This window comes from Fusarium tjaetaba, assembly GCF_013396195.1.
Source record: "Fusarium tjaetaba strain NRRL 66243 chromosome Unknown NRRL66243_c0000223, whole genome shotgun sequence".
NCBI classification, from domain to species: Eukaryota; Fungi; Ascomycota; class Sordariomycetes; order Hypocreales; family Nectriaceae; genus Fusarium; species Fusarium tjaetaba.
In genome coordinates, this window is record NW_023501419.1 from 111,664 (window position 1) to 125,074 (window position 13,411).

The 13,411-nt window shown below is 49.0% G+C and overlaps 5 protein-coding genes across 5 annotated transcripts; 1 reads left to right on the plus strand and 4 right to left on the minus strand.

The window, feature by feature from the left end:
- Window positions 1-158: 158 nt before the first annotated feature.
- On the plus strand, window positions 159-1,205 carry FTJAE_9734 (uncharacterized protein; the record flags this gene model as incomplete). Its single annotated transcript, XM_037356685.1, has 1 exon — window positions 159-1,205. The coding sequence occupies one exon, from the start codon at window positions 159-161 to the stop codon at window positions 1,203-1,205; it is 1,047 nt and encodes a 348-aa protein (XP_037203205.1).
- An 85-nt stretch (window positions 1,206-1,290) lies between these two features.
- Window positions 1,291-2,157, minus strand: FTJAE_9735 (uncharacterized protein; the record flags this gene model as incomplete). Its single annotated transcript, XM_037356686.1, has 1 exon — window positions 1,291-2,157. The coding sequence occupies one exon, from the start codon at window positions 2,155-2,157 to the stop codon at window positions 1,291-1,293; it is 867 nt and encodes a 288-aa protein (XP_037203206.1).
- Window positions 2,158-3,850: 1,693 nt separating this feature from the next.
- On the minus strand, window positions 3,851-5,551 carry FTJAE_9736 (UDP-glucuronosyltransferase 2C1 microsomal; the record flags this gene model as incomplete). The annotated part of the gene is made up of 2 exons (XM_037356687.1): window positions 3,851-5,452; window positions 5,495-5,551. The coding sequence occupies 2 exons, from the start codon at window positions 5,549-5,551 to the stop codon at window positions 3,851-3,853; spliced, it is 1,659 nt and encodes a 552-aa protein (XP_037203207.1).
- A 796-nt stretch (window positions 5,552-6,347) lies between these two features.
- On the minus strand, window positions 6,348-9,216 carry FTJAE_9737 (SPA2; the record flags this gene model as incomplete). Its single annotated transcript, XM_037356688.1, has 3 exons — window positions 6,348-6,731; window positions 6,783-8,129; window positions 8,179-9,216. The coding sequence occupies 3 exons, from the start codon at window positions 9,214-9,216 to the stop codon at window positions 6,348-6,350; spliced, it is 2,769 nt and encodes a 922-aa protein (XP_037203208.1).
- Window positions 9,217-11,234: 2,018 nt separating this feature from the next.
- Window positions 11,235-12,575, minus strand: FTJAE_9738 (uncharacterized protein; the record flags this gene model as incomplete). Its single annotated transcript, XM_037356689.1, has 1 exon — window positions 11,235-12,575. One exon carries the CDS (start codon window positions 12,573-12,575, stop codon window positions 11,235-11,237), a length of 1,341 nt encoding a protein of 446 aa, XP_037203209.1.
- Between the last annotated feature and the right edge of the window lie 836 nt (window positions 12,576-13,411).

Consider the following 13,411-nt stretch of genomic DNA (forward strand, 5'->3'; position numbering starts at 1 on the left):
ATATTTATGCTTTTCTGTATGACTTGCACCTAGATAATCGAATGTGATGTTGATGATTGGCCAATGCGGGGTGATATGCTTAGTCATTGAGTTGCGACGAAAATTGATCGTCGAAACCACGGACAATCAGCTTCACCACATCAGACAACCACCCCAAAATGCAACGCCACGCCTTCCGTTCGGTGTGCAGCCGGACAAGGCCAGAGCTCGAGCAGGTCTCGGATGCTTTTCGAAACTACGCCCGCCAGTTCTCGACAACGCAGTTCCTGGCTGCCGATGGCCCAAGCCCCAGCACTCCGAGGGCACCTCGAAGCCCGGCTAGTGGTCCCAAGGTTATCGATATAAAGAGCATGCCCCTGCGCGGACGTGGGGGTTTCAGAGGGCGCGGTGAAGCTCGTGGAAGAGGAGGTCTTATGTTCAGAGGTCGAGGTGGACTTGCCAGGGGCGGATCATCAGTTCAGGATCGATCCGCCACACCTGTTCGAACCTCTTCACCGACAAGAGGCCGCGGTGGTTTCGGTGCGAGCAGAGGACGAGGCGGTCGCGGAGGCCGTGCTCGTGGCCGAGGTGGAAGAACCAACGGTCGACGACCAATGGACGAAGAGGACAAGGATAAGAAGAAGATCGACCGAAACGAGTTTAACACATTGGATCCCGATGAGAAGTCCTTTGACGACAATATTCGATTCGGCATCACCTCTCAATACACACCATCTCTCACACTCGAATCTATCAACGAATTTGCGCCCGTCGCACCAAATTCCACCTCTGGAAAATCGGCTGCAGTTCTCCAGAACCTTAGTGTCCTCGGCACAGCGGATCATGTCGGCGCACCAGACACCTTCCAGCCCAAATATTACGCGTCTGAGATTGAGGCCAATGGTATTCGCTTCTTTGCCGACCCGAAAGATAAGGAGGCTACCGAAAAGTACCTCCAGGAGAAGCTCAAGGCTGAAGGCAAAGAATCCACAGGCCCCATCATCACAGACACCGAAGAGGCTATTCGTCAGGTCATCACAAAGCGTGCTATTCAAGGCCAGCATGAGACACCCAAGTTCGCTTCAGACCCTGTTGGTCTCTCTCGCTCATGGCATCTCAGGGCCGAAACTTACTCTACCAACGATGTCAACTCCTTTGAGACCAAGTTGACGTCGCTGCTGGCTAAGAAGCCTGTTGCTGGAAAGGGTGCCAAGGCGCGTGCTTGATAGATTAGATCTTAGGATCAGTGTACACTTGTCACGATATGTAATACTACAATATTCTGCATCTATCCTATCATACAATTACCATCTATAGTTGACGGATGGTCTGTGCTTCTTCCTGGTCGATCTCCTTCATCTTCTTGTCTTGTACCTTTTGAAGCTCCTTCTCGGCCTTTTTAACAATGTCAGGAAGGACAGTGCCTGACTTCTTCCAGTCCTTGAGTGTCTTTTCATGTCTGGACCTAGCATTGCGAATGCGGTCCTTCCAGTGCTGTACCATCTCTTTGATTCGTCGCTCGACGTCGTCCTTGCGCTCGAGCTCCACCTTGAGAAGAAGCTCAAGCTCGTTGTCCTCTGATCGCTGTGGTTGCTGGTTGAACTCACGACTTGCTTGAACCGCTGACATGATAGGCTTGATGTACTCTTTGTCGTTCACAAGCAGTGAAATAGCTCGACCAGATCGAGGAACGACTTGCGCCAGCTCTCGTAGAGGGAATGTCACATCATTGCCGTCATGATCCTTCATGGGCACAGGCAGCGACCCCAAATTGGTAGGATTGAATCGTCCGCCATGGATCATACCAGCCAGCTGGGTCTTGAAGTGCGCATCAATAGGAGCATAGGCAGCAATAACAGCTGTAAAATCGAGGGGATCTTCCGGATCCGGCATCGGCACCTTTGCAGTGTCGTACTCGGCCTTGTTCATAGAGCCTGCAGCTGCCTTGGCATTGGCGCTGTTGGGGCTGTTGCTAGGGGCTGTGATCTTGCGCTTCTTGAGCAGAGAGGGAGACGTGCTGAAGGCGCGGGGTGTAGCGGCTATCGATCGGAGGGGAGCTGGGCTGGTTTGGTCAGTCAATTGCATGATGAGAAGATTGTGAGAGGGGTTGTACCCCTCTGAGCGCACAAGTTGCCGCAGGCATGTTCGTAGAGGGCCATTGGCTCTTGACATTGCCATTGTGGTGAGTTCGTGTCGTGAGATGTCGTCTCTAGTGTAGGGAGTTTAATAAGTGAGGGTCGAAATTCTTGCACCACGTCAGATCAGGACCTGGTTGTGAGTGATAAGATAAGCACTATGCGGGTACCTCTGGACATCACCCGAATAGTAGCTGCCGGCTAAATGAGATTTAAATAAGTCATAATGGAATTGTATATATAATAAGAACTATACAGCTAATTGGGAGAAATTCATATATGTCAGATATAGAGGCGGAAGTAAGAGGTAGGCAGCTTTTGTTTAAAGCTGTTGATTAGTCTTATAGCTCTACTTTTAAAAGACCGTTGACTAAAGGTGTTAGGTTCCCTTTCATACTCCTTGTTCATGATACTCGGGTGGTCCAAAGGCATGAAGTTTTAAAGATAATAGTTAACTTGATCCTTTTCTCACTTTAGGAGACCTTTGTCAAACACTTTCAGTAGGCATTTAAAGCATAAGTAGAGCTATTTATGCCTATAACTTCCTCTATTTACACCAACAGGCCTTGATCTAACCTGATTAGGCTTAGTGCATCTCGCAGCAACCTTCTTCCAGGTAAGCTCCAATTTCCCTGGATCAATTTCGCGATAACCTCAATAACGCACACATTCATCAACACCAAGCAGCTTATGCCTATACAGCTAGAAGGTCCTTCGCGATAGCTTCATTTTAAGCCTCTTGACCGACACACTAACCGACCGACCGACTGGCTGTAAAGTCAAGTGCCTGAAGCCTCTTGCAAGACATAATCTCGATACGATCTTTATCACGATCATCCCAAAGTTCGGGTTTTGGTAGCAATACAGTGTCACAGGGAACCATCAGTCGATCGGGCCCCAGGGCTATTGCAGCTACCGTAGCCTGATTTTGCTTTATTTTCGGTTATTATAATTCTGCGATTTATATAAGGATTTATATATATAGAAGGGAAAAAGTTAAAGTCTCCTTAAAAGTCAGAAAGGAAATTATAGTTATGTAGCCTTGTTAATATAAATAAATAAAGTTGTTGATAGAAGGTCACTCAGCGGCCTGTCATGGTGGACATTTTTCAAACTGTGATTCAAGTATTGCAATAAGACATCAAATACCTTAAACCCGGTCGTGTGGTGTAGTGGTATTATCATGTTTCCTTTACATCGCTGATTATAGCATACTATCGGAAAAGGTCGCAGGTTCGAACCCTGCCACGATCAACGTGAAACACAACATGTCGGTATTACAATATTGACATAAATATCATTTTTGGCTGGCGGCTCGAGACTTGCGCTTTGCGGGGGTAGTTATACGATCTGTGTAGGGCTGGCGCAGAACGAGTTCATTGGCTAATAGACTTGAAAACTAGGAGTAGCTTCCAAGGTAGAATTGTTTATTTCAACCTTATGTAAACTATATAATAGTAGACTCTATCCGTAGATGCTAAGTATTGCATTTGCGAGGTATCTTATAGCACCGAGGAACTTGAATAGTTGGCAGAAATAGAACAGCGCTACAGAGCTTACCTTTAATTCATAGAAATCAGGTTACAGAATATCACGCTCACTGTAGCAGGGTAAACAGGTGAGGGAGGACACGACGATGTCAAGAGAGAAGGGATTTATCAGGCAAGGCCTTAGCGTAGATCATTCTACATCTATATTACATCATTACATGTTCTCTGCCAATATGTCTAGAATCGTCATGATTTGGGACTATCAAGTATTCCCCTTGCAAGACCTCTACCGAGTCCTACAGATCGTGCCAGTATGGTGGGCAACTTTTTCCAGCCATGTGTTGCAATCCACCAACTTGCCACGCCACCAACTGCGAGACCCGTGAGGCTTATGGACCACATGTCCCAATTCCTTGCCTTCCATATAGGCATACGCATATCTGCTGTCTGCAGGTGCATTGGTCGCAACTCAACACCTTTCTTGAGCCGAAGTTCTTGGTCTATCATAACTTCCTCGATGAGATCAGCTGCAAAATGTTTGCGCTTGGAGTTGAGAGCTGCTATGCCTTGCATACGACGGACATTCAGGGCAAAGGAACCGTCTTCATCACTTATGATGTTTGCAATCGCGGAGGAGATGGAAGATGGTGTGAGGTAGGATTTGTCGAGAGACATACCTACACCGGCGGCTTTTAGTCGGGCACTGTTGCAGAGCTGGTCAAAGAAGTATCCGATAGCGAGGACTGGTGTCCCATGGAAGAGAGTTTCGTTGGCACTCGAGCCGCCCCCATGAGTGAGAAAGAGGACTGTATTAGGGTGTGCTAGGATGGCGCGCTGCGGTGCAAAGATGGGAAGCCGAAAGTGCGGGTGGGAATCATTCAGAAGATCCGCAATGGATACACTTGAACCATCAAACAGACTATAAGACTTGAGGGTGTCGAAATTGACGCGAGGCTTTTGGGGGATAGACCATATGACTCCATTGATCGAGCCATCGTCGAGAGCTTGGATGAACCCAAGGAGATACTTTTCAAGTTCTTCGCCCGGAAGGTTGACATGCGTCCCCAGGCACACATAGATTGTCCTATCATGGCTACTTAGAAACTGAGCCTGGTCTTCGTCCAAAGGAAGGTATTCATCACTCAATATAGGTCCAACAGGTGCCATAAGAGGCGGCAATTCCTTCGGCGCTTCAAGGCCCCAGAAGGAGTTGACCAGAACAAGATAATCAGGCTTTGATAGAAGAGAGTGGCTATAGTTGACGCCAGCATCAACGCGCATTCGTTTGGTCCATATTAACCAGGGGATGATAGTAGGCAGCGCGGCGAGAACCACAAATTCGTTCAAGAACCGTGATGATAGAGAAGCGTGCTCCGAAGTCAAAGCCCCATCGGCTTGGAACCCAGGCTGCCCAGGATGATAACTGGCAGGAGCCATGGCATAAGGCATTTGAGGCCAGACGCTCGCTAGTTGGATATTGAACTGCTTAAGCATATCCCTCGCAGCGCTATCGGCGAAGAAGTCTGCAACAATAAAGTCGGGCCTCGTAGAGTCATTTTCGCATAAAGATCGAAGAGACTTGTAAGTATCAGTCCAGAAGTTGTCAAAGAAGTATTTTGACTTCATCATGGGACCGAAGCCGTGCTCATGACGCCAGAGACGCATTGTTTCGTAGTGAATATCCAAATCATCTTCTGAAGCGGCGGGACCAACTGTATATACGGTTTTTATGAAGGGATAATTAGCTGTCCAATCTTCCTGGCCTGCGCAGGTAGCGAATTGAATATCATGGCCTCGAGAGGCGAGGACAGCGCCTATTTCGAGAACCGGAGCTATTTGTCGTCTTAGCTTTAATGTGTGTAAGTTAGCGGGTTCTGGAGAGGTAGGTACCTGCATGAGTAAACCCGCCTGTTGTGGCAAGCAGAAGGATCCTTCTGCGGAATTCATGGCTGTCAGCCATTATCTCTATATTTAGGCTTAATAGTTTAAATTGGTATGTGTGTGTTGTCGAATCGAGATGGGTTGGTTTGTGTCGGTCAATGTATGACGCTTAGTTCTAGTGGAGGTTAACCAATTAATGCCTGACAAAGTACATAGGAGCTTGGTTCTATATAGGGCCGAAGTTTGATACCCGGCAGCAGAGAAACGAAGCCTTTAGGTAGCCCTGCCTGAGTAATGTAAATGTTTAGCCAAATTTAGGATGTCATTTCGAATAAACTTGGAAGACTTCTAGGTCTTCCATCGACCAAAGCTTCTCATAAACACGGCACAGGAAAGGATATCATAGATAGTCGATAACGTTCCATTTCTCGTCTATCTCTATTATCGTCGTCCATCGTATAGTCTTGTCTGAACTGGGGGACGTCGTCTAACTCGCTTTGAACAAATATCAAAGCCATATTCAATCCTCCTCTTGGTGCTCGGCATACTTGTAAATATGTACTCAATCCAGGGCCAATGTCTGTCTGCACAATACAATGCATTACCAACAGCAATCCTAACGCCGTTCCCATGCTTTCCACGTGCAGCATTACCCAACTAATGTCCCTTTTCATCTCAACCCGCTCATCGTCGAGATACGTTCAACGTCGTCTCGACGTTATCGACCAATCCAAGACAAAAAACTAGGACAGCATCAAATAGCTAATCCAGCCAGCGTCAAAACTGGCGTTCAGGGGGGGTATAAAGCGTTTTCCGGTTGCAAAGACAAAGTCCGGAGTCTCAGAAATGAAGTGAAAGGTAATTACGAAAAGTCATCAGGTCGTCCGGGTCTGGCCATATCGTCGGCTGCTTGAGCCAACTCCTTGGCCTCACGCGCCAGCCCAAACGCGATGGGTGGCAGGGTTTGTACCCACATGCGCCATTCGTGAGAGTTGGTATCCATGCCAATGTTGGCCATATCCTGGCCTTGGTCAGCAGCCTCTAGTAGTCGTGCTCTGCAGTTTGCCAATGAGGCTGCCATTTCGCCTATGCCATAGGCTTGTGTTTCTGAAATGATATTGCTAACAACGGCATTGATAGAGCCAATCTCGCCAGTGATCTGTCGCATCTCAGCATCACCCCGGATGGTGTTCACAAGCTGCTGGATGTCGGTTGAAAGGAGGGCATTCTGATCCTCAAGGTAGAGCTGAATAGTTGGTCAGTGATGTTGATGAACTAGCGTCGAAGGGTAACTGACTTTGAGGTCTTCAGCGGCTCGGGGATCCAGTTGACGCGACCCTTGCCCATTGGCTTGATTGTTCGCACTGGAGTGCCCGAGCCCGATCGGTACCGCGCTTGCTTTGGACATGGGCCTTCCGGAATATGGCTCCGCGGATTGGCGAGGTGAGCCCAAAGGACTGTATGCCGAAGAGTCAATACTTCCTCGCATACCACCGAGACCCTGAAAGGGCGGTGGAGGAGGGAGTCCGCCTTGAGTAGTCGAGGGATGCTCGGTAGCTACAGGAGAAAAGAGTCCACTTGAATCCGCAGGGGTTACAGTTCCGTCGTCATCGTCCAATTCTTCAGCGGGAGTTGCCCGGATTTTGACAAGGCCAAGAAGCTCCACGATGGCCGCTGCCAAATGTGAGGCAGCCGTATCGAGCAGTGAGACTGGGGACATTCCAGCACTATGGGCAAAGTTCTTGGAGGCTGTGATGAGGTTGTTTGCGGTAGAAGATACCTTGGACCTGATCTTGGCCTGTTGCTGTGCGAAATCTTCATCGTTGTTCTGTGGGACCTCGATGTCCTTGGTAATGCGGCGGACGCTGACAACAACCTGCTTCATTGCGTCGATAACCTTTTCTGGGTCTTCGGTTCGTGCTTTTTGCAGGAGTTCGTCAATGGCGATTTGAAACTTAGTGACGTGAACATCTTTGACCAGTCCACGGTCATCCATGAATCCCTTTTCCCGGACATGCTTTGCTGCATCATGTTCAATTCCAGGACCAGCGGAAGATGCGCGCATGTGTCGCAATTGCGTTTTTGCACCCGCATATCGGTTCTTCCACTCGTGAACCTCGCGCTCGAGTCTCTCAATTGTCTGTTCCAGCTCTGCGTGTCGTTCATGTGTTGAGCCACTCTGTTGGGAAAGTTGGCGCATCTCGAGCAAGAATTCTTGCGCCTCTTTGCGAACCTCTTCTGTAACCTGCTGTTGTTCTCGGAGTTCCTGTCGAAGCTCATCATTTTCCCGCTGAAGGTCTGAATCCGATGCAGCGGGCCCAGTGCTGCGTGCTGATTCATGTGCTGCGGCCACGTCGTCCCTGAGCCTTTGAATCTCAATATCGTAATCCTCTCGCACGCGCTGCAATTCTTGCTTCATTGAGTCGTTCAAGTTTTGCGCCTCAGCTAGTTTGTTCTCAAGATTGAGTCTTAGGTCATTCCATTCCTGTTTCTCCTGGTTGGTGGTCGCAGATCGAGAACGTTCCTGATCCAACGCGCTGTTCATATCGTCTTCCTTCTTCCTCATGGCATCCTCCATGCTGTCCAGTTTCTCACGTAATTCTCGTACCTGATTTTGATAGTCTTCGATGAGCTTCTTATCGGCCTGTGAAATGTTAGGGGTCTTGTTCATCCCTAGATGTTGCAGCACAAACCTCCGAAGTCACACCGCTTCCAGCACTCCGTTTGCTCTCACGGTTGGGGTCCGGTTCTGTAAATCCTTCACCTTCGTCATCTTCTTCGAGCATTATACTTTTGTTCGGCACGATCGTGTTATTCTGATTGAGCTGTTTCAGGGTTGGGCGTCCGTAATCGCCATTCTGGGCACCTGGTGATGCTGGCATACCGTAAGCATCTGTCGGTCCAGGACCTCTCATAGATGGTGCATCAGAGGGTCTCCTCATGCGGCTTTGACCTCGAGGGGGAAAGCCATTACCATTGATTGGAGTACCTGGTCCCCTGATTGACATGGGGCTGCCGGTGCGGGCGAGATCGGCTCCTACAAATCGAGGGAATCTTCGTTCTAATTCGTGATAGACATCGGCGGCTAGATCTCGGAATCGTGGTGGGCCAAGAGACGATAGCCTTTGGCGAGCCTGGTTTCGCTTTGGGTGAAAGTTCTTCTCGGGCAGCAGAAAGGAAGGAGGACCATTTGGAGCATTTGGGGGAGCCCTGGCAGTGGCCTGTCGTCTTATCAATTCGTCAAACACATCGGTACTCAGCTCGTAGAATTGAACCGAGGAAAGGCGCAAAAGCTTGTCGCGGGCTTTATTGGGCTGCTGCTTGTGATTGGGGTCGCGAGTATTGAGAAAAGCGCGCAGAGCAACATAGTGCTCGCTGAGGACGGACTCGTCAAGATCGCCGCGGACGCTGTTACGACCGCTTTCGCTGCGAGCATAGAGCTGGGTGCCGTTACTCGACCGAGCAATTGAAGCAGGCGGCGAGGGACCTCCAGTGCTTCTAGGGCCAGGCCCAGGCCCGGGACCAGGTCCTGGACCGTTGATGGGAGCGCTGGGGAAACCGTTGATACTCATGGTGCTGTTGGAGCCACCCGAATTCGGGGGCGATGCGAGATTGGAGCGACCGTTGGGATAGGGGCCGTCTTCGGGACCTTGATACTTTGAGACAGAAAACTCGCTACCGCCTAGAGAGATGGGGGACAACGGCGCATTGCGTCCCAGGCTGATGCTCATGATGCAGAGAAGAAAAAACAGAAATGCGAAACCGAGATGATGCTGGAGGGAGATGGAACTGGAACAGCACCAGCCGCCTGTCTCATATGGACGCCACACGGGGACAGGGTCGAAATGAATGCAGGCTACGGATACCTGTAGCTAACCTAATGGTTGGAATCTTTTTAACCACTGGAAGGGCTCCCCCACAACTTTGGCGACCTTTCAGGGGGCGACGGGCGATAGAAGCGCCAAGCTTCAGCAAGTGGCCGGAAGCGACGAAAAGCGGACGGTTTGGAGTGTGGCTCAATGGCAGGAATGAATGATGGAGGTGGTGATGTTCAGATACGGTGAATTGAAAGAAAGGTTAAGTAAGAGTCGAAGAGCAGTGGAAAGCAAGGTACTGTATGTAAGGTATTTCTTGCCAATGCTTGTCTATTTGCCTCTTCTGATGGATTAGGTAGTTGGATGAAAGAGAGTGAGTCAAGGGCAATCAAAGAAGAAGGACAAAGTAAGAACGAAAAGAATGCAACGCAATGTAGATCAACCAACGATCGACTCAAGTCAATCAACTCCAAGTGAATTCATCAACTGACCCTGACCGACCCCAATTCCATGGATCCAAAAGGGGGTTCAAGTCGAGTTGGGTTTAGACCGGATCGGGCGTGGTGGGAGCTTGGATGAATGGATGTTCAGGGGACAACTCCACCATCATCACCAACCGGACCTGACCTCACTCACAGCTTAACTTGTTCTAGAAAATAGCGTACGTACTGTGCAGCTAAAGCCAAGGGCCCCAAGTTGTGGGTGTACAATCCGAGGCGAACGAGTGGACATCGGACAGATACAGTTCAGATATAGCACAACACAGTGAGTGAGATCTTTGCGGGAAATGAGTTCTCGGTCTCTGTCTTCTGGGGTGAGCATCCAGAATGTCCGGGTGCCCCGGTCTGGCAATTTATTAAATCGTTCAAGACGGAGTGTTAATTTCATGAGTCCACCGAGACTCGATAAGGTATTGTTCGGAATTGGTTTATCGAACAATAGTTGATAGTAGTTGGTGCCAACTTTGACCTTCCAGATTAGTAGGCAGTCTACCACTTTGGCTTGGTTGAGATTATCGAGAGATCGAATTGGCTTCTCGCATCTGCCGCTCAAGTATAAAAGCACCAGATGGAATGATATGACCCCATGCAAGGGGACGGACGGGAAATAAGCAGAACAGCCAATCTCGATGCAACCTGGGTTCAAGCCTGGGCACCTTATTCAAGGTCCGGTCCACTGAGCACACTGCGCTTTGCTAAAGAGCTCCAGTCAATGCACCCGTCAACCGCCCCAGGGCCCCCCCTGCCCCTGAACCAGCAAAAGCGACTCTTTCTTGCGAGCTCTGATTTGACCAACGACCCTGGTCAGGCGTTCAAAGCTTAGCGGGTTGCCGAGCGAGGCGCTGGGGATAGGCGGGTCTTGGTAAAGTCGGCACGTGCTTGGTGCGCGGCTAGGCAAGGTACTTGTACAGCCACCCGGACCTACAAGCCGGAATAAGTTGATAATGGACAACACTATCATAAGATTCATAAGTAGGATAAGACGTTATAAGTGGAAAGAAAATAACACCAAAAATCATCTTGAAGATCTAGTAGCATTCCTGTATAGTTGATCGATCAAAGGACTGAAAGATTCTGATTTGTGACCATCCAAATTTGGACTACGTATTATTATGAATGTCTCAGACACTACGCCGTACTAAATAGAAGCATAACATAACTTATTAATTATAAGTTGGTCACTACGGAGTATGTACTTGACCTCATTTTTCTCCATATCATGTCATTCATGACGTCCTCAAACATTCCAATCCAACGTTCCTCTTCTCCTATTTCTCCCACATCGGAGGCCACGCAACTTGATCCTAGGGTACAAAAACATTCAAGACACCGTTAGGATAAGCTCAGGCAACTTGAGGACAACCTTGGAAGACCCTTGATTAATTATTTTCGACCCCTTGGTCCAATACCCTCAGCTTTTCTGCCGGTCCTTCATCATTCCTCTCCCCCGGCGCCAAGGAACCTTATCCAGGCCTCCATATCGGACGCGAGTGTGTCTCCAATCTCAGCATCGATGATACCCTGTTGCCAACTGACATCAACGCACATCTCTTTGCCCTTGACGCTAATCGAGCTGATATGGAACACAGGCGAAGTGAGTTCGCAGCTCAGCTGAAACACAGCTCTCTCGATCTTCCAGCCTGAGCCTTCAACAGCCCCATCCAGTATTCCTAAATTGGATACACCCCAGGCACCTTCTCGGGGCTTCTTGAGCTGCTGCTTCTTTTGAACTCGCCAGTCTTTGACAAAGTTCATCAAGCCCGAGGGGTCATTTTCCATGCCCTTGTCGAGCTTGCTCTGAATATCCTCTCTAGCTTGCACAGCGGCTACCCAGACAAATTTCTCGAGTTGAGTCATGGCATGCGATTGTGATGGTATTCCTTTGGCCTTGGAGCGGATTTCTGTGACTAGATCCTCACCAAACAGGTGGTTAACAAGTGTCATCTGGTTATCCATGGTCGTACTGGGAACATGCCAAGGGTATGCCTCAGAATTGGCGGGGATGAAGCGACGGGTATCCAATGCGCTGATAGCAAACATCGACTTTGACTCTTGTTTGTGATGCTTCTTGCCCTCGTCTAATTGCAGGGCAAGCGATACCAGCGGTAGGGCATGCAAAAGGCCTGTAATGGTGGTATGATGCGCTCGGCATTTGCTCAGTACCTTCTTCAGCGTTGCATCTTCAATCGAGAAGGTTCTGAACTCGGTTTGGTAAGGCTCCTGGCGAATAGGGGCCCAGTTGGCCTGGGTTGGATCGTTTGATACCACAAGGAATGGAGGCCTCAGTTCTTTCCAGATTGTTGCCAAAGCGAATCCCCACGAAACTGGGATCTTGATAAGCTCTTCTGGAGGAGGGGGGAACCTGTCTGCAGTACTGCTAAGATGAAGTACGCTTCCATCCAAATTGAGTTCATGATCAGTCTTCGGGTCATTGAGGTTGCGTAACAGGGTCTGGTGCAGAATCTTGCCCCCTACACCATCGAAGTTGGTATGGTTCCAGCAGAAAATAACATCCAATGACTGGATACTACCCTCTGGCCATAGTACAGAGGTCCTCCACCCTGGCTTCGTTTCGACATCTGTAAACCAAGTATCGAGCTGGTTTCGAATCTCATGCTTCAAGGAACCCTCATAATCATCCGAAGCTTTAATCTCTTGCCAGCTAATATGCAGACCGAGATCGACAGTTTCCAGCTCAATCCATGAAGGTACAGCTGAGTTCTCGTTTAGGATACCCACTTGCAGCATGGGGTGTTCCCCTACTGTAAGTGCCATGGCCCGATGGAAGGCATTTCGGATACTCTCAAGTGAGCGGCTGACAAGATGACTCGGGAGACCAAAACGGCAGACTACTGCAGTACCACAGCTATGACGCAAAGTGTGCAAGGCTGAGTGGTACAACTCTCTGGTTCATAGTTAGGCTTGGTTCAGCTGATAGGAGTTGAAAGAGTCCATACAAGTTGCTCATTGGTCGAATAACTTTTGGCTCTTCTCGTAGTGCCATTTTAACGTATATGCTGCTCAGAGTGCCAGGAAATCGCTGTTGCTTTCGAACTCTATTTCATTCACGAGTATTACGGCGATTGGTTTTTGGCTTTGTTTTATCTGGTTTCCGAAGGATGCGGGCTCCGCGGGTCACCAGGTGAGCTTCCCGCGGATGAGCGAGTAGGATTCAGTTGCATATTCCTTAGCGGCAAAGGAATGCTTCTTACGGCCAAGGATAAGAGAGCTTATAATACTAACTTACGTAGGTAGTGCAGGAGAAGCAGCAAAACTTCAGGCTCCTCAGTAACAAAAAGACTTTGCTAAATTTATATGCTTATTAGACCTTAGATTATTATTTTTCTCTCCACCTCATGACAGTCACAAGTTTTCTTAGCATACTCTCAAAGTCATAAACATCCATATGCATGCCGCCTTTGCCATACCCTATGGCAAAATTGTGGTAATGGTTACCAGCAGGCGAATCGACGTTCACACCACCAAACAGCCCCTGAGATAACGATCCACCAAACAAAGCTGTGGCGTTCGTACTAATTTAGATTCCCGTCCTGTTCGTTCCCATTACGCGGCTTCGAATGACAAGTCGAAGTCCATGTCAACTGGTTGCC